General features: G+C 42.1%; 1 protein-coding gene across 2 annotated transcripts in view; it reads right to left on the reverse strand.

Moving 5' to 3' along the window:
• Positions 1 to 20396, reverse strand: part of LOC129325913 (interleukin-1 receptor type 1-like) — a 31332-nt gene extending 10936 nt beyond the window's left edge. For both annotated transcript variants that reach the window (XM_054973907.1, XM_054973908.1), the window contains exons 1-5: positions 20310 to 20396; positions 8709 to 8826; positions 7996 to 8065; positions 4856 to 5108; positions 81 to 267 (exon numbers count right to left, since the gene is read on the reverse strand). In XM_054973907.1, the coding sequence (XP_054829882.1) occupies positions 81 to 267; positions 4856 to 5108; positions 7996 to 8059 (504 nt within the window). In that variant the 5' untranslated portion in view covers positions 8060 to 8065; positions 8709 to 8826; positions 20310 to 20396. The remainder of the gene's footprint in view (positions 1 to 80; positions 268 to 4855; positions 5109 to 7995; positions 8066 to 8708; positions 8827 to 20309) is intronic.
• Positions 20397 to 27828: the final 7432 nt, after the last annotated feature.

Consider the following 27828-nt stretch of genomic DNA (forward strand, 5'->3'; position numbering starts at 1 on the left):
AATTGTTATCACTGTGAAATTCAACAGCATCTCTAAACATAAGTATATACTTGGAGAAAACGGCAAGGTGGGTCCCTTACCTTGTACCAGAGAACGGGTAAAAGGTGGTTTTCATTTCTGAAATCATTCAGATTAGGACACACAATTTTTGAATTTGTTGATGTGTACACAGACTGAGGGATGGCAAACTTGGCATTGAAACATGAGCCATTGCTGTTCCGAAATACTGTTAATTTTACATACATTTTGCTGCAGTGCGTCGAATTCCTACAGCAAACCAACAACAAAAATTCAGAAATTAGTTCACTTGAAATAGGATGTTAGTTTATCAACATTCTTAAAATGTGCAACTTCCTCCTATCCCATCCCCAAAAAACAGCATGCTGAAAAACTTACCTTTCTTTATACTATGTCAGCTTTAATGGGATAGAGTCAGAGTTCAAATTGCTGCAGAATATCTGCTTTGGAAAAGTAAAGGTGACCTCAGTAGCCTTTACAACTCATTCGGGTCTGCATTTGGTATTAACATCTAACAGATGACCAGGTATATTCCTGTTCATAATGGTCAGAAGTGATAACACCATATGCACAGCCTTTATAGTAGTGTCCTGTTCGGAAAAGGGCAGCACAACTCTGGCTCCAAGTGTGGTCCACCCTCTCTCTCATTCTCCTTTCTATCTTTAGAGACCCTTTAAGGCTGGAAAAGAGACAAACAGATGTGCAGCAGTGTAATGTTTTACTTTCCAAATAGTTTGGATTTTATTTCTGCTTGTTAGTGTGGGGTTTTTAAAATATTTGTTACTGTAGATTTTAATGTAGGCCGCTGAGGAAAGAATGAGAGGGGCTGGATAGGTGAACGAAGTGTGCTTTGATTGGACAGTAGCTGTACCCTAGGGAGCAGAGGCAACTGCAGTTTAGTTAGTGCTGAGAAAAGAGGTTTTCAGTTAGTCTGGGTTTCTCAGAGAAAGGATTCTGGCTAATTCAAGCAACTGTGTAGAAACCTGAGAACCTAATTCTGTCTAAACTCAGGCAAACTGTATGTGTGTCTGGGTCAGTTTGTGTATATCTGAGAGAGTGATTCTTCTGTTTTGGTCTTGTGTGGAAAGGCCTGAGTGAACCTAAGTCTGTGTGGATTAGATGAGAATTTAATCTGTTGGTGAAGACCTGTGTGGAAAATTATGCTGTGTGACTGAGTCTGTGAATATATCTTCATGAAGATATCATTATTTACCTTTCCCTTCCTGTCCAATAAAGACTCCTCAAGTTTCAGGAAGATTGGACACTGTGGTCCAATTCTGTGGGTGCCTGAACAAGGTGCCTCCTGCCAATCTCCATTGTTTCCTACGGAGGAAACATTTCCAAGGCTTTTCAGGCAAAGAAACCTTAAGCAAAAAGGCAGCCCCTGGCCAAAAGCCAGTCCAAATGCAAGTCCCAATACAAGCTGATTCAACAAAGCCCCACAGAACCAAACTGAAGCAAGGGAACCAACATCAAACCAAAGACAAGGCAGAATGGCATTTATTTCTCTCATTCACATTGTTTCCTATGGGGAAAACATTTCCAAGGCTTTTCAGGCAACAAGAAACCTTAAGCAAAGGCAACCCCTCACCAAAAGATAAGTTTCACTCCCAGTGAAAGATGAACCAACAAAGCCCAACAGAATCAAACTGCAGCAATAGAACCAATGTCAAAGCAGAGAATCCCAATTTTGAACCAGAGAATCCATGTCGAACCAGAGAAACTCAAATTGAAGCAAGGGGTGAGGGACAAGTTGGAGAATTTAAAAGGCGGCATGCAATGGTGGCTTGAAGGGCTTTTTTGGAGCTCGGGGGGGAGATGGTGAAAGTCAGGCAGCTCTTTTGTAGCTTGGGAGTAGGGGTGGAGAAAAGCAGGCAGCAGCAGAGGCAAAGCAGGCAGCAGTGAGAGGGCAGCGGCCCCTGGTACCAAGTGGCTCAAGTGCTGCCAAGGCAAGCTCCATGGCAGGAGAGCTGTGTGAGGCCTGCACCAGCAGGTAACAGGAGGCAGCAAGTGGCAGAGAGGATGGGAGAGCAGCCAGCTGAGAGCACGGGGAGCCGTGAAGGCACAGGCTGAGGGAGAAGGTCTTGCCTCTCTGCTCCATGCCTAGAGCGGAAGCTTAGTGAAGCCAGCCTGCTGTGTTTGTTGGATTAAGCTGAATTAACTCGATTTAAGACGGCCCATCAGGATCCAGCTCCCCAGATTCGATACAGGGTTCTCTAATTTGATCTGGCATAGCTGGATTATGACGGATCAACATAAATAGCTGGATTAGGATAAACTGGATTGCATACCCTTAATACTTATTTTTGAAACTACCAAGCTTAGGAACTATTCTGAAACCAATACAGTTATCAAAACTCTGCAATCATCAAGCTTATATACTCCATCTATAACAAGCCTTCCTATATTACCACTTAAACTGAGAAGGTTTAAGGCAAAAGCCTTTGGGGCAGCAAAAATCTTTTGAGGGAGTCAGGGAGGCAGCGATATATTGGTCATACAAACAAAAAAGGAAAGGTGCTCTTGAGGTAAAAGCCTGAGTAATGTAGAGAACATGTCAGCTCTGCGTGGGGGGAAAAAGAGGGCTGGTTGTGATCAGAGCCCTCCTACAGTATAAGGGCCAAGCTACAAGTGATGAATGACACTTGAACGGCAAGTGGATTGAGTGGAGCGCAAGTGAACAGGGAGAAATACACTTGCCGTTCAAGTGTCATTCGCCTAAGTTTAACGTCATATAAGGAGGAATTGAATTAAAGGTACAAAGATAAAGGTTTAAAAAGAAAACAAGCAAGCAAATCTTTACACTGACTAATAAATCTATAAAAGAAGCGTCTCAAATCCAGACTTGCCCCTTCCCACAAACACACTTGCCGTCAGCCTAAAGAATGTGCATCCAACCACATGATCTTCAAACCCATGGCATGCTCACCTCAGGTGGCCTGAGTAGCCCTACTGGCTGGGTTGTGACTCCCCCAGGTGCCATTTTTCTTCATTTTAGAATGGTCTGCCATGAGTGCACATGTTTAGAGAGCAAGGGAGTCACTCCTCCTGTCTCCTTTCCCACATGCAGAGAAGAGCAGCAGGACAGTTAAGCAAATTCACTCCAGGGTGGATTACATTTTAGTACTGGCAGGTACAGACACACAAACTTTCTAGTTTTCTCTCTCATCTTCCCATTAGCCAGCAAAGCCTGGACATCCCACCAGTGCCATTCAATGATCGGTACATGTGCAAAAGCTCTCTTTGCTTCTCTTTCACCCACAGTTTCATCTGATAACCCCCTGTGGCTTCTCCAAGGCTTTACTAATATTTGCACCACAGGCTTCCCCTCCCCACAGGTGAGATCGTAACTCTGGCTCCATCTTTACCCATCATGTGATGGTACTGTTAGCAGATGAATGTCACATGCTGACACTGGAGACTGAAGAATGGATGACTGGTCTGGGAAGGTCCTCCCACCCAGCACAATGCTCTAAAGTAGCTGTTGGTGGCTGCTGAAGCCTATCCCAACATGCAGGTGCTTCTTAGGCAGACGTGTCTGACAAGGTTAGAGAATATTTTCTGTTTGGCATACACCAAAATCACTACAGAAAATTCAGCTGCCATTCCAAAATCCTTCTGTCTCCATATAGCTAGGGCTCTTATATTGAATTCTAATCTTATAGCCTCTAAAGGGTTCTCTCTAAGACAGGTCAAAGAAATTAATTCCTCCGAACTAGAATACCAAGAAGATCATAGTCATATGTTTTGTCATACATTTTTAAATCTATCTTTTCTTTGCTCAATCTTTAACCAGGAGTTACATAACCCATTCATCATCCTGAAGTCTCATGGCTATAGAAATGGCACCCTCATGTGGTCAAATCGCAGATTTCAAGCCCATAAAAAGCCAGACAGAGATAAGAGTATCACAGTTCAATAAAACTTGGGCTAAAAGAATACTGAGTCAGAAGCAACAGTGCTGTCTTCTTCCTAGGAAAATGACATTTAGACTAGCAGAATGCAACTGCCATTGGAAGAAGAGGGGGGTGGCAACTTTTTTCAACGTCCTTTTCCTACTGGAGTCCCAGCCCCAATTTTGTCCTCAACATTGTTTGTGGTCCTTTTAACCCTGGGAGCAGAATGTTGGGAGACTCAGGAAGATGCAGGGGGAGAAGAGAGAGAGGTGGGAGACCTGCGCCCCACTGATGTCAGTTTTCATGCAACCCACTGTCCTCAGACCTCTCTGGCTTTTGAAGTATACAAAACTGGGCTTTTGGCATAGTTTGAAACTACTTAGATTGCTCTAAGTAGTAAAGGGCCCAAAACATCAGAGACAGCGGGAACTTTCCAAAATGCAAGAGAGTCTTACGTAAAAGTTACAGTAATATCTGTATTATTATTTATTGTTGTTAATCAGGTTTGAATTGTTAATCCTCTAAAAATAAAAGAGTGTTCATAAAGAGATATTAATGTAAGCTTGTTCTACAATTTTCCAATGGAAAAAATAAGGGCTTCGAATTTTGTTCCATAATAAAAACTAATGCTTAATTATTGGCTCCCAATATCAAGGCAGGCCTTATCACTTGTGTTATATTTAATCTTGTCTTTCTGCTAAATCATTTTAAGGAAATGGAGCCAGAATTAAATCTGTTTGAGAGAGTTTGGAAACTTGAAGATCTGGAAGAACTAAGGCCCTCTATAATCTAGCAGATTCAACTACCATAACCATAATTTAGGAGAGGAACAGGCAAAAATACTGAGACAGAGACTTGCTCCAAAAGTAATTCTGTTTTAAGATTTTAAACGTAATTTACTTTAAATTTTGAGCAGTGCAGTCTACACAAAAATCCTTTACCTTATAGCACATTCGTAAGACCCTGAATCTTCTAAAACAGCAGGAAGGAACCAAATGGAGCTTGCCTGCTGCTGAATTCTGGAATGTGGGTCTTCCAGCACAGGGGTGTGATGGCCAGCTTGGTACCAGGTCAAGCTGTGCTCTCCAAACTCCAGATTTGGCATTTTGCTCAACAAACAGTTGATAGCCAAAGGTTGGCCTTCAAGTACAAAATGCTGTAACTTGCTGTTCAGATTATATACATTGCAGTGATCTAAATAAAAACAAAGATTAAAGAGACACTTTGAACTATAAAAATACATTCATAAATAGCAACATGGTGTCTGTGTGTATAAAATCCTGGACATACCATATATATCATAATATATATCATACTTATCCCAAGAAAGGAATTGTCTTTAACTAAATAAACATGCCACTTTCCAGCTTAACAGACAGCATCCTTGTAACTTAAGAATGGAAAATTATGCATGGTATGCCAAAGCTATGCATGCTGTTAGATGGATGGCAAAAAACTGTTTTTTGTTTTATTGTATTTACTTCATTTATACCTTGCCTTTCTCCCTAGTGGGAACCCAAAGCAATTTACATCATTCTCTTCCCTGCCATTTTATCTTCACAACATTTCTGTGAGGTAGGTTAGGCTGAGAGTGTGTGACTGGCCCAAGGTCACCCGGAAATTTCCAAGGCAGAATCAGAATTCAAAACTTGGTCTCCCAGATCCTCTGTTATACAACATTTGTTATTTTATAGGGCCTTGGGAGCATTTAGCTAATGCATCTATGCTTGTTTTGAATTCCAGCCTCCTGTGATATTGATGTTGCTTTGAGTGTTTTGGTAAGATTGTTGGCTTGAAAAGCCCTTCAATTCTGTCTACAGTAATATATTAATATTCAAAGTAGAAATCTGAAAATAAGGTCACCACAGGTTTGTACTACAAATGGCACTACAACTGAAGCACATTCTGATCCCATCAAGGTGGAGCAGAGTTGCTTTACAAGAAAACCCGATGCTGTTCTTTAGTGATGACTACCCTAACTTTGTTGCAGCCTCTGTAGCGAAAGAAACCTACAAGTGGAGGGTAGGAGAAGAGATTTTACAGGACACCAAAATCTGGAGTAACAGCACTGAGAGTAGCTATTGTGCTGGGTCTATGTACAAAGATTCACAGCACCTGGCCATAAACTGCAGTTCTGACATGGGAAATGCATCACACCATGCATGGAAGCAGAAGCAACTTGATTTTGTTTATGGCCCAATGAAGCAGAAGTGTACAAAGCGGCATGGATTTGCTCCAACATACAATCCAGTGTTCTAAGGGTGAAGACACATTACAATTAAATCAGGTTGTCTACTTTGTTCAATAACAGAATTCCATGAGACTATGCCACAATCATATCATGCACAAATCCTCATAATTATATTATGCACAAAAGGGTGACATACTTGGAGGTTTTCTGTCAATAGCACAGAGATGATTGATGCAAAAGAAGGCTTGTATGAATTAAAAAAACACTCTGTGTGTGTAAAACCCAAACTTTCTAAAGCCCAATAGTAGCACACGATGGTACTTGACTCCTAAGCACCAGTAGAAAGGGAAGACCTGACTGATTCCACATAGAGATTTTTCTCCATTTCAGCAACTCTACCCATGTTGTGTTGTCCTTCATTCCTGTGCAAATTTTGAACAGTCTTTTTTTCTCCCTGCTAAAAATTGCACTTTTTTTTTAAAGCCCCTTTAAAAAAAAGATATTTCCTGGAATGGTGGTGGTGTGACAATCTTCTTCACGTGCTCAGAATGTAAGTCCCACCCTGAGTAAATGAAAGAGATCTCCCCGCCACACACTGTATTTTCAGCGAGCTGATGTCAACAACAAAACTGAGAATGAAAAAAAATGGGATCAGTAGCTGTCAATCTAACCTACATGACAAGATTGTTGTGAGGATAAAATGAAGGAGAGAATAACAATGTAAGCCACTTTGGGTCCCTACTGCGGAGAAAGGTGGGGTAGAAATGAAGTAAGCAAACAAATAGAGGGCTCTGCTCTCCTGACTGGTATTTGGAAAGTTCCTAAAGTACCCCCACACTTGGAGGCCAATCAGTCTTTCCAATGGAGATGACCACAACATAACATTCAGTACCATCCAGCAATTAGCATTATTAAAGGATTCAAGGATTGCTACACATGCATAAAGAAATATAAAAAGGTGGGTGGAGAATCACAAAGACAGCATGACAACTGTGTGGGGAGGGTGGTACAGTCTCCCTCTGATTTGAATGGGGAAAAGGGTGAAAAACCAGTTTACACTGTGCAGCATGAAATCTCTGTTGCAAGTAAAAATTGAGCAATATTGTCAGGGTCCCAACCTTTTTGAGCCTGCAGTCAGAGGAGGTAGAGCCAAACCTTTGAAAAACCTTGCATGAACACATGAATCTGCCTTATTCAGAGTACAGCCATTGTACCCTGGAGAACAAAAGGGTGGGCTTCTTACTCATGAACAATTAACTACCCTCATGGAATAGCCCAGTTCCCTTGGCTCTAAGGCAACAACAAAGCTCTCCCTCTGCTTTGTAAAGGAAGCTCATGGTAACAACTACTCAGGCCTAAGCAGGAATGAAACCCCACACTGGTGCTTCTTAACAGTCCCCGATACTCCAGAGGCTGTGGTAGCATTTACAACCATGGAAAATGCTTTTGTTTGAATGAAAGCAGCCATTTAACAAGCCTTGCCCACTTTCTGAAAAAGCCTGGTGGGCACTGGTAGAAGGAGTGGTGGGTGCCATGGGACCCCTGAGCACCCCACTGGGGAAACCCTGGACTATTGCATTAGCAACAAGACCCCCCACGGATAAATCCCCTTCTGTGGCATCAGCCCTTTTTGGCTCCACATGCTGAATCAGAGAAGAGTTACTGTTGCCACTACAGGTACAGAACTCAACAAACATCTCACACAGGGCAAAAGCCCTGTGAATCGGTGTTTTCATGATGCAAGATGGGGAGGAAGAGGAGAAGGTCTGTAGACTTCAACAAATGTTGGAATTGAAAAGAAAAGGACCTCAAGTTCATTAGCCAAACAACTAGACAGATCGGCTGAGACAGAATTGCAAAACTTAAGAAGCTTAATATAGTTCAACATACCTGCTTTAATAGAAGAAAGGAACACTGTTGTTAAACTGCAGGAGAATAATGTTGTCACTTTCATGCTGTACTACAAACAGGAGGAAATGACGTATCAATAATGTCTCCTTTAAAATGTCTGCATTGTAACTTGCTCAATGCACATTTCAAAATTAAGTATGCATTTATTTTAAATAGGGGATTCATCCATAAAAGCAATATTATCTGCCCATTATTGACCAATGAAAATGTTAAGGATATACCTTTGGTGAAAAACCATCACCTTGCAAACCAAAGGAAACGAAGGAAGTTGGAACAACAGATATAAATATATATAAAATCGCTGGAAATAACTAAAAATATAAATTAAAAACACTTTAAATTATAAAGTTTAATAGGGGCTAAAAGCATCACATAGTTGTACATATACATGCTAAAACCTTGTATATAGACAAAATAAGATATTTAATATACAGGTATAATAGTACAACTAATAGTCATAGGTACAAAACCAATAAAACTAGATGTTTTAGCCCAAAGGCCTTCCTCAGTGGTACATTAATATCAAAGACAGCACTCCATCAATAAAATGCATGAATACAACATACATGACCTAGTACATACTGAAATAGAGAGAAAAGGAGGTGGGGGGATAAAAATGTATAATGGTTAATATGAGGATGGTAAATTGAAAACCAATATCAAACAAATACGTTTTAATAAAAATTACTCACACTGAGATGAAATTAAAATAACATGGAGTAAACTCCTTTGAATTCTACACCAGAACAGCATAAAAAGAAGTCAGGGCACTGATACATAATAAGAGTTGTGCTTCCTTTGCCCATAAATCTACAAAAAAGAGATAAAGCCAATTAAATCTCAATAAAAAACATTTTTTAAAATGGAATGGGCCAAATCACAAAATGAAATATAGGAAATTTACCTCATAGACAGGTCAAGAATGTAAAATTCAAGATGGAGTGCTGGATACCAACCAAAGATTAAGCAAATGAAACAAAAACCTGCCTACATGTCTAAGATATATGCTGTAGAAAGGGGAGGGAGAAATGACACAATAGTATGAGAGACAATGAGGTATAGGGCAGCCTCTTGAACAATGATTGCATCAGCTCAAAAGTACTTTGCCCTATTTTCTGACAGCCCACTAAACTCCCAAAAAAGAAATACCTTGAGCAGCAAAAGGCCATACATCAACATCATTTATACACACAGTCAGTCGATTTTTTCATTTAAACCTTTAGGCACCAGGGTTTCCAGTGTGTATAATCTGAACATCTCTCTTTTCTTCAGACATTGGAATTGTTGTGAATTCTGCACCTATATTTTCTCAGTTATCCAGAACCTTAAATCCTTAACAGAATGGTTGAAGGCCAAGAAATGCCTAACCAGCAAAGACCATTTTTTTTTCATCCTGATGCAGCTTCTATATTTTATAATCCTTATCCATACAGGGCAAGTTGTGAGACCTACATACAGCAAATTGCACGGGCATTGTATACAATAAATAATGTCTTTGGAGTTACAATTGACAAAAGATCTAATATAGTAACTTTTGGGCTTCGGAGAATTGAAACACATTGGCTTTAAGATGGAGACCACAAACAATGTAATTGCCATATGGAAAGTTGGTGGTGGAGAGTGCTCTCAAGTCACAGCGAACCCAGGAGGGGTTTTAAAGGCAAGAGAGTAACAAAGGTGGTTTGCCATTGCCTGCCTCTGAAACCCTGGTCTTCCTTGGAGGTCTTCCATCCAATTACTAACTAAGGCTGACCCTGCTTAGCTTCTGAGATCTTATGAGATCAGGTTCACCTGGGCTATCCAGGTCAGGGTATACGGAAAGTTACCTTTGGGAATTCCACTTCCAACATTCAGGGTATTATCTGATCTTAGAGTGTGTTCCTTCAATGTGCTCTGACAAGCACATCTTTAAGATTTTTTGCTCTCCTGAAAGTGAATAAGGGGTTGGACTTACATCTTGGAATCTCTGACAAAAGTTAACAATGTTTTTCAATTATATTTCACACTCCTGAGAAGGTACAGTCATGTAGGTTAAAGGAATAACCATTCTGTTAGTGTTGTTATTACAGACCCTAGGTGTTGAAAGAGATTCTCTGGGTGCGTTCCTTATAAAAGGCTTGTTTAAGAACATCCTCTGTCCTTCAACTGGCTCATTAGTATGTTGGCTTGCCTGTGTTGTGTGTTGTCAAATCACTTCTGGCCTATGGCAACCTTATGAATGAAAGACCTCCAAAACGTCCTATCTATTAGAAGTCCATATCCTGACTGCAATTCCTCCTGATTCTCAGCATCATCTAGCGGAACGGCAAGTTCCTTTTCAAGTAGAAAGGGTGAGAACACCAGCTAAAAAAGAATGTGTGTCTGTGGGTTTTCTGAAAAGATCTGTATATATCATCCTGTCTTCCTTCTTCACCAATACATCCAAAAATTAACCCTTGATCATTTCAAATTTAATGCTGTTATGTATAATATTGATAAACTGACCAAACTGAGTAAGGAGATCCTCAGAGCCTTTCCAAATGATAAAAATGTCATCCAAAAAAGTTTGTAAAGAATAATGCTTTCCCTATAAATGTTATCTCCCTGGAGGATAAAATTAAACTGCAATTAAAAAATGCATATTCGAGTCCCCCAAGACCAAAAGTCTATGGAACCAACCCCAACAGCACTTCTGCAAGCGCAGTCAGGGGATCCATTGTGAAACAAGAGGGATGAATGGAACAAAAACAGAATCTCTGGTTTCTCCTTGGCACCCATAACAGCATCAAACACCTATAACTCCTCAGCTCCCGCACTAGGTAACTTGATTCAGAAAATTCTTTTTACAGATAAAAAGCCCTTCTCCTTTAAATGAATTTGAGACGTGGTGCCTTAGAATTCTTGTCTTATTTTGCTGGTCTATGACCTTACTAAAAAAAATGATTGACCTTGGGATTTTTGACATAATACTAAGGAGTTCTGTTTCTCGTTTGATAGTGTAATATGCTCGTAGGCTGTTCTCTGCTCAGAGGCTGACAATTTTTACCTCTAGGGGCTTTTAAACCTTTTTTTTTCTTTTCTCTCCCTCACTATTCTCTACTGAGTTTTCTTATCTTTATCTTGTAGCTCTTATCATTTCAATGTAGTTATGTAGACTTAGTCCTAAACCCACCCACCACCCACCCCACTTATCTATATAAGGAGAATAAGGGAGTAGGAGTGGTTATAAAAAAAAATTGTTAGGACTTGTTAGGACACTGGAGGTGGTTTTTGTTTTGCTTTCACACTGATTTTAGCCTTCTTTGCAGTTTAATTAATAGTATGCATGTTGGTTTATGTTTTAACTACGACTGCCTAATAAGAGCCAATTCGCTTGAGGAGGAGCTGTTTTGATTTCCTTGGGCAATTTTATCTTATTTTACTTGCTATTTAAAATGAAATTGCCTTTTTGGAAATAGGCTAGGGAACAGGTTGATAGGCCATAGTAGTGTACTTTGGACACTATAGAGCACCTCATAAATTATTAGTTTTTACAGGCGAGGAGACTATGTCTAGACTGGGTCCCTCCCTGCTTGTTGGTTTGCCGGCTTCTTCATTGACTGGCTGTTTTAAAATCCAAATTTTACTGCTCTCATTCTCACTTCTTATCTTATGTGCTAGTTGTTTATTACCTATGTATTTATTTTGCTATCTTGTGCTGAAGAAATTGTGTCTTTTAAATCTCGTAGTATCTACCACTTTTATCATTTTAACCAAAATCATAATTTTAAATTTATTATATTTTTAAAGTAACTAATTTATCTGTTTAACTTTTTTCCACCGATCACATTACATACTACCATAGATGACTGGAATGGATAAGAAGAGGAGCTGTCCTTATAACTGTGTTAACTCTCCCAACCTGAAACAAAGCAAGTTAGAAGTATTTTTTAATTTTGGAGGTGAAACTTAAAATAGATTCCATACCCTACAAGGTGAATGGTCAGAGAACAATGCTACTGAGGGACAAGGAGGACTTCTAGACTCTACTGTCAATGCTGACCAGGGTTTGCCCAAAAAATGTTGTGCTTTGAAAAAGGGGGAGGAGAAAAAGGATTAGTCTGATATTTTGGGTATTATGGCTTCGCAGACATTCTTAATAACAGAAACCCTCCAGAAAATATATAAGGTTAATTCCCATGGGGATAAATTAGCTTCTCTTCCTATGCTGAGAACTGATTTTAGTAAGCAAACAGATGAAGGCCATCCTATTTCTTCAAACAATAACAATAACAAAGACCCTTTGACAGCGTCCCTTTTTTAAAACTCACCTCTCTTTCCTTCCACTATGGCTTTAGATACATTGCCTATCTTTTTCTTTTGGGGAAGAGTGGTATCTTGGCATAACAAATGGTGCATCTTGGACATAAGGCCAATTGACCTAGGGACTACATTCTCCTGGGTGCACCAGGATGGCATGTGGGGTGGGGTGGGGGCTGCATGGTCAGTCTCCCAGTCAGCCTTTATCACAAGCCTTGTACAGCTGCTTCAAGTGGTAGGGGATGGGGAGAATTTTAGATCTGTTTTTCCATTCGTTTGGAAGGGGACGCAGTGAGAACAAGCCAGAGCAAACTGAAGTTTTGTGTTCATAGTCACACAAGATTGTTGCTTATTCATTATTGTGCTGCTGTGCCACAGTGACATCCTGAACATTTACCATTTTCTCTTACGCTTCAGATATTCTTTGTCAGAATTGTACTGTAACCAAAGAAAATGAAAACCAACTGGATATGGTGGTATGTGTGTATGCATGTGTGAGAGGAAGTCACTACTGTTTGTTGGCATTTCAGCCAAAGAAATGTGTGTGTGTGTGTGTGCGTGTGTGCGCGCGCAGAGTGAAGGGCAACTGGCAGAGTGGTTTTTTTTTTAATAAATCAGTAGAAAACACACCCTTTCAACTTGGCACAGATTTGTCACGCAGGGCATTAATTCAACTAATGAGCAAGACTAACCTTACTTTATGAGTTATGCAAATGACAGAGAAACAAAGTGAATATAGGTAACTGCAAAGGATCATGAAAGTCAAGAATATAACTTGCTGAATTTGGTGCATTCTTGAGTAGCTCATACTCGGAGGGAAAGTGGTCCAGTGCAAGGGATCGTATCCCCCTATTATTCCAAAACTGTACTAAGCCTCAGGCACAACTAAAACCAGCATAACCACCTTTGGTCAGAATCTCCAGAGAAATTTCCCTTTCACTTCAATCTTTAGGCAAATTACACACCACACATGTAAGATTATCCAGATATCCCTCTTTAAAGTGGAGAAACTTGTTCTGAAGGGGCACTCAGAACTGAAGAAAGAGGGGTGCTTTCCCCCAGTCTATAATTTCCTTATTCAATTATCTTCTTCCAACTTGCTCTTGCCCCTGCCCCCGTGGATTCCAAATGCATGCAACTGTGAGTACCTTCTTTTCTACTTAAGCACAAATAAATAAATCTATAAACTTTAACAGCAATAGGATACAGAAAAAGAACAAGTTACAATCTGTATGCTGAAATGGATTAAAAATTTTGGAGAAGAAATAACATTTCAATAGTGGGAAAACTTATGGACAAAGGATATAAAATTTACAGCAAGTCAAACACTGAGAGAAATTTGGTATAAGATGTTTTTTCAATGGTATATCACTCCAAAAGACATTGGAAAACATGGATAAGAAGTACATAGGGACATGCTGGGAGTATAAGAAAGTAGAAAGTACTTTCTACCATATGTAGTGGACATACAACCCCTCCCCCCAAATTCTGGAAAGATATGCGATTCAGAAGATTTTAAACACTGATTTTGCTATGAAACCTGAGACCATGTTTCTGGGAATAATACCAGACAATATTGAAAGAATACTACACGAATTATTCAGATATCTGATGGCAGCTACAGTAGTAACGGCAAGCAAATGGAAAGAATGTCTAACCAGAGAAAACTGGAAGACAAAATGTTAGTATATGCAGTAGTGGCAAAACTGATGAATTACAGACCGATGAAAGAATTTGAAGATAAATGGGAAACCTATTTTGCCTATTATAGATAAAAATTGGAAGTAAGACAAATTAGCTTTTTAAATTTCATTATGAGTTTGATTATTAGAGGCTTTAGAGACGTTGTTCACTTTAAGCTTTAAATTTTTGAGATGGAGGATAGAATCATAGGTTGATTTAATAATGAGATTCTCTAGGAAGAGGAGAGGAAGTACACTTGAGTTTTGTTCATGTTGCTTATTTGAAAAAACATTATTTAAAATGTTTTATGAAAGCTTTTATGAAAAGCTTTCATGAAAAGCTTTTATGAAAGCTTCCAGAAAGCTTTTGACAAAGTTCCTCATCAAAGGCTCCTAAGTAAGCTCAGTAGCTATGGGATAAAGGGCCAAGTCCTCTTGTGGATCGAAAACTGGCTAATTAATAGGAAACAGAGAGTGAGTATAAACGGGCACTTCTCACAGTGGAGGGTGGTAAGCAGTGGGGTGCCACAGGGGTCGGTATTGGGTCCAATGCTTTTTAACTTGTTTATTAATGATTTGGAATTGGGATTAAGCAGTGAAGTGGCTAAATTTGCAGATGACACGAAATTGTTCAGGGTGGTGAAAGCCAGAGAGGATTGTGAGGCACTCCAAAGGGATCTGTCGAGGCTAGAAGAGTGGGCATCCATGTGGCAAATGAGGTTCAATGTAGCCAAGTGCAAAGTAATGCACATTGGAACCAAAAATCCAAAATATAAATACAAGTTGATGGGGTCTGAACTGGCGGAGACTGACCAAGAGAGAGATCTTGGAGTCATGATAGATAACTCACTAAAAACGTCAGCACAGTGTGCGACTGCCATAAAAAAAGCTAATGCTATGCTAGGGGTTATTAGGAAAGGGATTGAAAACAAATCAGCCGGTATCATAATGCCTCTGGCTATTCCATCTTATTGCTATTCTTTAAAGATTCCAGCTCAACGCAGAGCCTTCACATTGGCTAGACTTAACTCCTTCCCCTCTAAAGTGCTTTCTGGTCGTTTCTCTGGACTCCCTTATTCTGAACAAGTTTGTGACTGAGGACAAGGAAAGTTAGAGACCTTGGATCATATAATAGTTTTTTGCCCTAAGTGGAGTAAGGAAAGAGAGAGATTTATTATTCCTATTATGTTAAAAGAAAAGCTTCCCTTCCTTCCTTGGGCAATCTCAGTGCTACTGTCTGATAACTTTCCTGACAATCAAACCTCTGCTATAGTGGCTTCCTTTTTAGCCACGGTGATAAAGAAACAAAATCTTCATGAGCTTAGATAGTTTAAAGTGATAATGACGAGTTATGTCTGTGTGAATTGGGTCTGTTCAAGTGTACAGTTCATATTTTGTTGGTGTTTGTATGGCTTATGGCTTCGGCCGGAAAAGCAATAAACAATATTATTATTATTAAAAAAATAATGCCTCTGTATAAATCGATGGTGAGGCCTCATTTGGAGTACTGTGTACAGTTCTGGTCGCCACACCTTAAAAAAGATATCATAGCACTGGAAAAAGTACAGAGAAGGGCAACTAAAATGATTAAAGGGTTGGAACACTTTCCCTATGAGGAAAGATTGAGGCGCTTGGGGCTCTTTAGCCTGGAGAAAAGACGACTGAGGGGAGACATGATAGAGGTTTACAAGATAATGCACGGGTTAGAGAAGGTAGAGAAAGATGTGTTTTTCTCCCTTTCTCACAATACAAGAACTCGTGGGCACTCTATGAAATTATTGAGCAGTCGGGTTAGAACAGATAGAAGAAAATACTACTTTACACAAAGGGTGATAAACACATGGAATTCGTTGCCACAGGAGGTGGTGGCAGCTACAAGCATTGCCAGCTTCAAGAGGGGACTGGACAAATATATGGAGCAGAGGTCCATCAGTGGCTATTAGCCACAGGAGATAGATGGTATTCTCTTTGTGGGAAGGTGGTGCTCTGTTGTCTTGGTGCTGGAAGGAAGGCAGTGGGAGGGCTTCTGGTGTCCTGGCCTCACTGACAGTCCTTTAGATGGCACTGGATTTCTAGCCACTGTGTGTGACAGAATGTTGGACTGGATGGGCCACTGGCCTGATCCAACATGGCTTTGCTTATGTTCTTATGTTCTTATGATCACTAAATTCTGATAGTCCTTGTAACACATAGTTTGAAATATTTGTTCCCCTTTCCCTTTTCTTTTTTGTACCCCTTTATCTGTTTTAAAAATAAAAAAATAGATTATAATAAATAACTTAAATGGCAGATGTGCATGCCGGCACTGGAGACAGGCAGCAGCACACAGCTTTGAAAGAACCAAATTTAAAATGGATAGAATTCAATAAAAAGGCAGCAAGGCATCGCTGTGGGAAATGTAGGAGCGGGAGGGGATCCCCTGGCAGTCACTCACTACTACTTTTTCCTCCCTGCTCTAAACGGACTAGGTGATTAAGCCCTTGCTTGAGAAAACAAAAAAATTAAACATATTAGTAAAATGGCCCAAAGAATGTGTCATTATCACCTCGGATTATCTTTAGACAAATGGGAAGCTCAGGCAACTGCATTCCATTCATCACTTCCGATTACAACAGGCACGTTAATAGTCATGCAGGAATAACTGCACTTATCTCCGGCACCAAAACACTGCAGATTTAGTAGTAGGAATATGAAGTTTTCAGCACAAGGAAACTGTGCTGGAGAACAGAGATCTGTGCATTCATGGTGCAAAACCTGAACAGCGGGATAGGTCCTTGGAACCCACAACAATCTAGATGGGGGGGCAGAGACTTTTAATCATTTCCACTGGTGGAAAAGGGGTCAGTTCCATTGATTCTCCCGTTCATAGCAGGCTTCCAAATCCAAATCCCCTCTCACACGGTTCCTGGGGCTCCCCTGCCCCCCCCAAGAGCAGCATGTCAGGGGGCCATTGTGGGTTGTAGTGGGAGGAGGGAGGCAGAAGTCACTCTACTGCTAGAATCCTCTTCAATCATCAGAGATTTTTAGTAGGATTCATGTCAGGTATTGTAAATGCCTGACATGAATGAAATGAAATACAAAAGTGAGTGTAGTGTGGTGTACTGGTTAGAGCACCAGATCTGGATGATCAGGGACTGAATCACCACTCTGCCATGAAGGTCACTGTCTATGTCAGGCTAAACGACCTCACTGAGAGTTTGTGAAAATAAAATGGAGAAAGTTGCTCCTTGAAAGAAAGACGGGATAAAAATGTGGTAGATATAAAAAGGTGACCCAAATCTTTCTCTGGATGGGGCTGTGACAGGTAGTGTAGTAGCTGAGCAGGGGAAAGCCAAAGTAGGAAACAGGAAATTTTTGACAATGGCTGTTTTATCCTTCACCTTTTCAGGACTAATTCAGGTTCTTCATGGAAGTACTTGCATTGGAACCATTCCAGTCCAGCTTCAGGCCTGGATTTGGTACTGAGACAGCTCTGGTGCTGCTGCTGATCTCCAACTCCACCTGGTTAAGGTAGACATGTGCTGATTTTGTTAGATTGGTCAGCAGCATTTGAAACTCTTGGCCACTTAGTTAACCTCTTGGCCTCACTGAGGGTGGCTTGGTTCTCTTCATTCCTCCATGGACACTCTTTTAAGGTTGCCATTGGGGAGGAGAAGTTAGCCCAGCGGGAACTCTCCTGTGGAGTCCCTCGGTGACCAGTTCTTTCCCAAATGCTATTCAATATCTATTTGCTCCCTTTAGTAGATATCATCAGAGATTTTGGAGTTGGGTGCCATCTGCATGCTGATGACATTCAGTTCTATCCTACGGATAAGCAACCAGAGGCAGAGATCTTGGTCCTTGCCCAGTTCCTGGATGCCATAGTTGGTTGGTTGAAGGATACTTGGCTGAAGTCTTGCAGCTGGCTCAGTCCACAGCATTAGTGGGCCCTGATCTTCCATCACCTGATGGGAGTCCAGCTTACAGCCGTGGCCTCTGTTAGGAGTTTGGGAGTGTGGCTGGATTCCGTTCTATCCAAGCAAGTGTCCATAGTGGTGAGGTCAGAATTCTACCATCTCCACCAAGCCTGCCAGTTATCTCCATATTTGTCTTGGTTTGACCTTGCCAGTTATTCATGCTATGATTACCTCTCATCTAGACTACTGTAACTCACTCTACATAGGCACCTTGAAGGTGCTTTGGAGACTTCAATTGGTACAGAATGCAGCTGCCATACTGCCAAATGGCACATCATGGCCAGTGCTGATTTTGTTAGATTGGTCAGCAGCATTTGAAACTCTTGGCCACTTAGTTAACCTCTTGGCCTCACTGAGGGTGGCTTGGTTCTCTTCATTCCTCCATGGACACTCTTTTAAGGTTGCCATTGGGGAGGAGAAGTTAGCCCAGCGGGAACTCTCCTGTGGAGTCCCTCGGTGACCAGTTCTTTCCCAAATGCTATTCAATATCTATTTGCTCCCTTTAGTAGATATCATCAGAGATTTTGGAGTTGGGTGCCATCTGCATGCTGATGACATTCAGTTCTATCCTACGGATAAGCAACCAGAGGCAGAGATCTTGGTCCTTGCCCAGTTCCTGGATGCCATAGTTGGTTGGTTGAAGGATACTTGGCTGAAGTCTTGCAGCTGGCTCAGTCCACAGCATTAGTGGGCCCTGATCTTCCATCACCTGATGGGAGTCCAGCTTACAGCCGTGGCCTCTGTTAGGAGTTTGGGAGTGTGGCTGGATTCCGTTCTATCCAAGCAAGTGTCCATAGTGGTGAGGTCAGAATTCTACCATCTCCACCAAGCCTGCCAGTTATCTCCATATTTGTCTTGGTTTGACCTTGCCAGTTATTCATGCTATGATTACCTCTCATCTAGACTACTGTAACTCACTCTACATAGGCACCTTGAAGGTGCTTTGGAGACTTCAATTGGTACAGAATGCAGCTGCCATACTGCCAAATGGCACATCATGGCCAGTGCATTTCACTTTGCTTTTGAAGCAACTGCTCTGGCTTCAGGTTGGCTTCCAAATCAAATTCAAGATGTTGGTCTTAAACTTTAAAGCCTTTAACTGTCTGGAACCCTCATACTTACAGGACCGCCTCTCCTGGTATAACCTCCCTGCGTGCCTTATACGCTACAACTCAAGGCCTGTTGGTGGTTCTCTGACCTAGGGCTGTTTGACTCCCCGTGACCAGAGGGAGCTTTTTCATGGTTGTGAAATACCTCTGAAATACATTAATAGAGGAAATACACTCCCTCTGGGATTTGGTGAAATTCTGGAGGGTCTGCAAAGCAGAGATATTTTGTCTGGCATTTAGAGGCTGATTCAGATATTTCTATTGGCTTGACTCCATATGATTTATTGATTATAGACAATGGGCAGAGTAGGATTTAGTGATAGTGCTGTTCTTTTAGATGCATAGGCTTTACTGTTTGTATTTTAATATGTTATTAGCTTCTAATGTTTGTATTTCTATTTTAATACTGCATTACAGGATGTTAATGTTTGTATTTATATTATTTTAATAGTGTATTTTATATGTATATTGTGCACTATTGTGCACCTTGCACACTAAATATGTTGGAGAGGCGGTAAAGAGCACAGAACTGGACGCTCAATGGGGTCTTGACAGCTGCTTGAGCGGTGAGGAAATTCAGCACATGCTCAGAAAGCTGCTCCTGATGAATGAGCTCTTCAACAGGTGGCACAGTCCTTGAAGAAATGATGGGCGCCCCATCATGTTTGGCCACTTAGCTCAGAGTCCTACAGACTGATCTACACGGGAGGGTGGCGGGACAAAGAGCGCCCCTGGGTGACAGTGCACGGCTACCGGCGCTGGCATGCTGCAGAGCCCTAGTAGATGTTGCGCTGGCGTGCAAACCAAAGTGCGTACAGCTGCTCTGCCGTACCGTTTGGACCAGGTACCAAGGCCCTGCAAAGTCGCCTGGGGACGCCCTTTTGCCTTTGGAAAATCCCGTGCTCCGGTTTCTCACGTTCAGTCCAAAAAGGTTTCCTGTACCTGTTAAAGCTGCGACGGCGGCAGCATTTCAACCGGCGCAACTCTGCCCGTCCCCCTGCAGCAACGCTACAGCCCTTTTCACGACTCCTTCCATCTATAAAGGCAAGTTCTCAGCGTCTGGTCCTGGCAACCGGACCCAGCTCCAGGCTGTCCACATAACAATTCCTGAATAACATGAACCTCCCGTGGATTCTCCTGCTGCCGCCGCCGAGTAAGTTGCTCCACTTCTGGACGTAGAAAAGGCGCCGCCTGCTCATTTATCTGTTAAAGGAGACGGGGGAAAGGGGGTGGAAAGGAGTCCCCTCCCGCCAATTGTCTTTGCCTACCTTGGGCTGAGTAATTAGCGGGTGACGCTGGAAAGACGCCGCGACAGTCCAACGCCAGGTGGGCTCTACGCAGCCACTATTCGCCGCACTATTCAGGTAGGTGCCGATGGCGGCCCCTTACTGGCCGAACTCGCTTTCAGTGGGCGCCGCCCACAAGCTCCGCTGCTCCCTACACGCGGCGGTTGGGCGTGTGGGAAGAAACTGGCGGAGAAGCGCTCATCGACGCCAAGCACCGTAGAGCCCGGGGCGTTACCCTCCCTCGCATTGTATTTCAAGCCGCGTGGAGGTTCGGCTTGAGACACGCCTTTGTATAAGCCGCTGTTAAACGCGATTAGAGTTCTTTAAAGGCTTGTTGGAGGCGCTTGCTGTGATTTTTTAAGATGTCACTTTCTGAAGTGGCAATACTCCTGGCTGTACCACAGAGTCAAGGAGGCTTAGGAGAACAGGCTCTGCTTTGCATGCAGAATGCGCCAGATCACAGGAAAGCCGTTGCCGAGCTTGTAGACAATACTAATCTTGGTAGGACTGATGGTTTGATTCGATATAAAGGCAACTTCGTGTATTCAGAATAATACGAAACTTTTAATTGAATCAAAGTTGCAGACTTGTCATTGGAAAACATATCCTGATATACAGTGTATTTCCGTCTGTGTAGGGCAAAATCCTTCCCCCATTTAAATTTGTGTTTGCTTTGTAGTAACTTAATGCACAGAAAACACCAGTTGGGGTGAAGGTGAATTAATATCCAGCATTTTTTTCAGGAAAAGTTATTCATGCATGTTAGTAATCATAATTCAACTCTGCTTACTTGAGTATTCTAAAACAGATGTAAGTACAAGTTCTACAGCTTTCCCAGGGCTTGAACAAGCCCATGTAATTTAGAAAAAATCTGGCTAGGAGTAGGATGGTTACATAAACCAGGACCCTGAAGCTAGGCTAGAAAATAATTTCTAATAAACTAGATATAGCACAAGTCTACCTGGGAAGGCCAGCTCAAGGAAGGGGAACTTGATCTGCTCATGCACATGGAAAGATATGATTTAGTAGGCATTACAGAGACTGGGGGGATGTTAATTCCCACAATTGGAATTAGTAGTGGATGGGTATGAGTTACTCAAGAAGAACAGGAAGTGTCATAGAGGAGGTGCAGTGGCACTGTATGTGAGGAAAGGGCTTGATTGTCAGGAAATACTTGAGGAGGAGGAGTGACAACCCAGTGGAAAGTATCTGGTTGAAGATAAGGAAGGATGAGCAGTACTGTGATTGGGGTCTCTTGTAGACCGCCTGACCAAGGTGATGAGGTAGATTCTGCCCTCTGTGAGCAGCTTAGTAGAGTATCCAAAAAACATGGCCTTGTAGTCATGGGAGACTTCAGCTTCCCTGATGCATGCTGGGAGACCAACTCTGCCACATGTCCAGGTTCACGCAAATTCCTGACCTGCCTGACTGACAACTTCTTTTCTCAATGTTGGAGGGAAAGATGGGGGGCTTGGCCATACTGGACTTGATATTAACTGACAAGAAAGAGTTGATTGATGGGGTAAAGATAGTGGGAACCTTAGGGAGAAGTGATCACGTCCTCCTAGAATTCCTTTTACTATGGGGTACCAAGGGAGTTTGTAGCCAAACATGCAGGTTAGATTTTAGTAGGGCAAAATTTAATATAGAGATATGATTAGAATTATTCCATGGACAAGATTGGTGGAGAGGAAAGGAGCAAGTGAAGGGTAGGCTCTCTTAAAAGAGGAGTGGTTACAAGCTCAAGCTATCACTATTCCAGCAGGACAGATATGCAGTAGAGGATCTAAGATGCCAATGTGGCTGAACAGAGAGCTCTGCAATGAGCTAAGGGGAAAAATCCTGCAGTCACTCCATTGGCCACCTATCAGTTACAGTACTCCGTTCAAGGTATTGGTTTTCACATACAAAGTTCTTCACGGCCTTGGTCCGGCATACCTACAGGACCGCCTCCCTCCCTATGTTCCTCCATGGCAACTTCACTTATCTGAACAGGGTCTCCTGCAGATGCCAGGCTGCACGTGGGCGAAATCAACAGCAGCTCGTACATGGGCTTTCTCTGTGGTGGCCCCTACCCTGTGGAACAGCCTGCCTGAGGAGTTCAAGAGAGCCCCCACTCTCCTGGTTTTCCACAAATTATGCAAAACTGAATTATTTAAAAAGGCTTTTTACTCAGGAGGGCTATATTGTAGGGAGGGAGCCTCAGATGCTATGCTAATGAAGTAGAGACCATAGACTTCACCACTATGTTGCCTTACATACTATCTGTTTCTTTAAATATGTACTCCTATGTACTACCTGTGCTTCATGTTGTCTAATGTCTGTCCTAGAATTGCTTTATGTTCTGTTCCAGCATTTCTTCAACTCTGTATTGGATTCTTGCTAATGCTGTGTCTTTGTAAACTTGTATTTATTTACCCTATGGCATTGTTTATGGAAATATCCTTGATATTGATTGTGCTAATCTCACACCGGCCATTACCATACACGTTGAATAATGCACTTTCAATGCACTTTAGCAATCCTTTGGAAGTGGGTTTTTTGTTCCACACATGGAAAAGCAGTTTCAAATGTTCACTAAAGAGTATTGAAAGTGGATTATCCAATGTTTGTGGAAGCAGCCACTGTGTAATCCACCTTGAGTCTCAATGAGAAAGGTGGGCTATAAATAAATAAATGGAGATGTTCAAGAAATGGAAGGAAGGAAATGCATCCAAAGAAGAGTATCTAGTGGTAGCATCCAAAGAAGAGTATCTAGGGCTAGGCACTGCAAGGCAGCCATCAGAGATGTCAAAGCTCAGAATGAGCTGAGACTGGCCAGGGGGGCTTTCTACAACAAAAAGATGTTCTTCAGATATATGAGAAGCAAACAGAAGGTGAAGAAGGTTCACCATTCTCACCCTGATTACTGGGTGAGAATGGAGACAGAAAAGGCAGAAAGGCTCAGTGCCTAGAGATGGTAGTAGGCAAAGCATGGGTTCAGGGCTGCTGGTTGACTCAGGCAGAGAAGTTGTAAAGAAGCATCTTGCTGCACTGGATGTGTACAAATCCTCTGGGCCAGATGGGGTGCACCCAACAGTGTTTAAAGAACTTTTGAAAAAGCTTGCAGACCCTTTGTCAATCATCTTCCAGGCCCCATGGAGGGCAGGTGATGTGCCAGAAGACTGGAGGAGGGCAAATGTCATCCCAATCTTCAAGAAAGGGGAAAAGGATGATCCTGGGAACTATAAGCCAGTCAGCCTGCCCCCTGCCCCAAAGAAGACACTGGAACAGATATTAATGGTGTCACTGTCAACCTGTAAGCATCTGTTGCATTTTGTGCACTGCTTGAAAAGTGCCTTCAGCGACATGATCAGTGGGGTACTGGTAGGCCAAGGTCGGTCAGTCCAAGTCAAAAGTCAATCAAGCGTATAAAATACAGTCCGAAAGGCGAAAATCAAAAGTGAAGAGACAGTCCAAGGTCAAAATACAAAGAAAAGCCAGTCTGAAGAATAGGTTTTACTCACAAAGTTCAAGTCAGATGAACAGAGCAAAGATCCTCTTATCACAGTGGCAAAGAGAACTGAGGGAAGGCATTGCTCCTCCCGTTAGTCACGTGCCCATTTAGGTATCTATGTGACTTGGAGAAGTGGCCCCTAATGGAGCTTTTAAGAAGCTCTCATGTCATTTTGACATGTCGTTATTTGCCTCCATTCCGCCTCCCAGCAGAGAGAGAGTAACCTGCATATAATGCTATGTCTGTGGCCAGGTGGCTACAAGAGGTGGCACTACATGACAACTTGTGGTGTGTGCTTTCAGGTATCACAACAAGATACACTTAGCAGATACTATGTTAACAGACAGCTATGAACTATAGTGAGGAATCCTGGTTTGATGTTGTGATAGGCCTTTTCTTCCAACTGAAGGAACCTACACAGACTCCTATAATTTTGGGGAACTAGGGGAGGATTCCACATGATCAATTTTGATTGGACTTTCTGAGCAGTCATGCCGTGGTGGAGTCCTACGAATCCACTTCTCCCCGATTCCACATTAGGCTTTTGTTTCGCACATTTCATCGGCTCAAAGTCCATCATGCGGAATTTTTGACAGGATAAAAATCGATTCCTCATTGCTTTTTCCGGGGGAAGTGTCGAATGATGCACATCTTCATTTTTTAAAAATTTTCCCCCCAAAAAAACATTGCTATACATAAACGTTGCATCAAATAAACATATTGGATAGGCCAGAGCACTTCCCGCCGATATTGTGGAAGAGTATTGGCTATTGACATTTGGAGGGAAAATTATTACCAATGACCCCGCATCTATCTTTCCCGCTTTCTTCATGAGCAGTGTGGTTTAGTGATAGGTGTTGTGTTGAGGACGGTCTCTTTCTCCCTCCATGAAATGCCTAGACCACTAGTTGAACGCTGAAGTCCCTCCATCACACTTTCACTCTACCTCAGAAGCTGTCAGCTGTCAGCGAGCAACAAGTAACAAATTTGGTGTGTTGTAAAATGGACCCAATATTGGTCAGCTGTTGTCATGTGACACAGGATATGTTTCTGCATAGGTTTGTAAAAACGTTGCAATGTTTTTTTACATTTTTTTTTTAAAAGCGGGAAAGGGAAAGGGTAGTGGGTGTAGCTTAGAAAACATGATTGGCCAGTCAAATTAAGTTGATTCAAAGGGCGAGAGAAAAGGGCAAGGGTGGGGAGAACATCGGATAAAGAATTCCGCATGATTAAAATCCCTAATCTGCTGCACATGGACAAATAAGTTGGGGGAAAACAGGATGGAAAAAAATGGACAAAACGTGCAGTGACTTCGAATCTGCTGCTAGGATTGCCTTCCCACGTGTGGAAACAAGAAAAAATGGAGGTCATTTAGAAGCTGAAGCAGGGGAAACCATTAGTGCGGAATCACCCTACGTTTGTTTTGAATTGTGAATCTTCCCTTCAGCTGTGAGATGCTTATACGGTGGCAAGTAAAGAATTTGGTTCTCTGCTGTGAGATAAGTTTTGTAGTAAGAGATCACTGAAGTAGGAGTTTCATAAAAATAACAAAGATTTATGCATGTCTAGGTTATTTCTAAAGACCAGATCAGCAGCTCAATCTCCCAACTTTCAAAGGAGAAACCCGGCTGAGGCACATACATTTATGCTAGTTATGGCTTCAGATTGTGATTTTAATTCCTTTTAATGCTTTCCAGTACAAACAGCTTTCTCATACTAGCCCCCAGGTTAGATCCTTTCACACACACGATTCCACCCACACTATCCTGCCCTTTTCCAAGAGTCAGATTAAAGGGTCCAAGGGCTGCTCATCACCAAGACAATCCCTCACAACTCTGCCCCAATATTAAGCAGAGCTATACATGACACTGTCTGCTCTCTCATTGAGGCAGACCTGCACTGAACTGCTGCTCTGTTTCCCTCCCAACATTCTATCAGCTGAGTGGCTGTTTTACCTTTCAGGAGCAGGGCAGCCTCCTGTCCATCACAGATGCCAACCAATAGATTCTCATTTATTATACCCTCTGCATTCAGCTGTCACAGTTAGCTGGGGTTTAATCAAACCACACTATTACAATGTCTCAGTGCAGCCATAGTTGATTCAGCTTTGTATACTATCTTTCCTTATAGTCTATTCTGTTCCTTTGTACTATGGCATTCATGTCATCCCTATCTCCAACGAGCATCAACCACATGCCCATAACTGCATTTTCTAAAGGTTTATTTAATTTTAAAAAATGATACCTTTGATTGGCAAGGAGGTGACTGCAATGCTTTGTGAGGTATTTTGCCTTTAGGAAGGTACTGTGTTCCAAGCTTCAAAATAAGGTGGAAAACCCATGGTTATAGCAATTGTGCAGTATCTTGCACGACTGAAAAATTGCTTCTTGACAGCCCTTCTCCACACCCATAATTATACAAGCTATGCTATAAATCTTGTTCATTATAGAAATAAGCCATGTAAATACAAGTAAGGAGGCATTTAATTTTCTGAATGATGATAAAAACTGAAGCAATACGAATGATCACAATGCATATTAAACTTTTTAGTCTTTACCAATCAGCTAATATCATCATCATCATCATAAACTTTTTATTGGCATAAAATACAGTAAAACAAGATAAAAAGAAAAACTCGAAAGGTAGGTACGAAGAGGGTAATATGGAATCTCAGCCAGTTAAAAACCGTGATAAAATAAATAACACAACAAAAAGGTACACACAGTAAAGTCTAAGTATTGTAAACTCCTGCCCTTAACATGTGAAAGGAACTCAGCGACAGATGCAGTGATTTCAGGGGACTTATCAGATGACAAAAAAATAATTTCATTATCAGTCATGGATTTTGCAGAAGACAGAAGAAGACAGAAGAGGGCAAATCAGATGATGATTTTGCTAATACTTAATAACACTGATCCACACCAACGATTCAATAAGATGAAGACCCAACTTGATGCGGAGAGTAAAATAAGCTACAGAATTGGGGAGGCCGAGGATCCTGTGTAGGAAGATAGCATTAATGTGTTCTACTTTGTTGTTGAAATTCTGGATCCACACAGGAATCCCATACAGCAGGCATGAGATGACTGTAGCCTAAAAAATCCGAAGCGCAGCTGGGACAAATTGGTTACCTCTTTGATGAAAGAAGCATGTTATGGCCGCGATAGGGTTGCCAGGCTTCCTCAACCTCCCGGCGGGGGATAGGGGCCTGGCACTTACCTTGGGGGTAAGTGCCCCAAGGGGGCATTTTTGAGCCCCCTCAAGTGCGATGATGTCACTTCGGGAGTGACATCATCGTGTGGCCCCTGAAAGCGCACCCAGGCTCTGCAGGGGCTCAAAATGGGCCCGATCCATGCTGAAACGGGCCCGCTTTGAGGCTCTGCGGCGCGCAGGAGTGCTCCTGCGTTCCACAGCACCCGAAAACAGGTCCGTTTTGCTGTGAATTGGGCCCATTTTGAGGCACTGCAGAGCACAGGAGTGCTCCTGCGCTCTGCAGCGCCTCAAAACGGGCCCGATCTGCAGCAAAATGGGCCCCATCTGGGCCTGGGGCTTTGCTAGACTTGAGAGTATTGATAAGTTCAGTTACTTCATGGAGGGAGGCAGGAGACCAATTGGGCACATCCGCTGGCATTAGAATGGCATTGATCGAGTCAGAAGAGGGTGGATCATTAAAAAGATCAGCGTAATAAGCACTCCATTTCCACACTGGAATATTACATGTGGAATAAGCTCCATTTGAAGAGTTAAGGCCTGCTACCAAGGACCAAAAGGTTCTATTATCATTACTTCTAGCAGCATTATAAAGTTGGAGCCATTTCTTCATATAGAAAGAGTGTTGCTTTTGAGCTAACAGCAATCTCTCTTTAGCTTATAATACAAAGAGGGGGTTCCATGGGAGAGTTCCCAGTTGAAACTGACGGAATAGCTGACGCAATCTGCTTTTAGCAACGAAGCATTCGGTGTCAAACCAGGCATTAAGCGAGCATTTCTGACACTTAAAATCAA

The sequence above is a fragment of the Eublepharis macularius genome, chromosome 3, assembly GCF_028583425.1.
Source record: "Eublepharis macularius isolate TG4126 chromosome 3, MPM_Emac_v1.0, whole genome shotgun sequence".
In the NCBI taxonomy this organism is placed as follows: domain Eukaryota; kingdom Metazoa; phylum Chordata; class Lepidosauria; order Squamata; family Eublepharidae; genus Eublepharis; species Eublepharis macularius.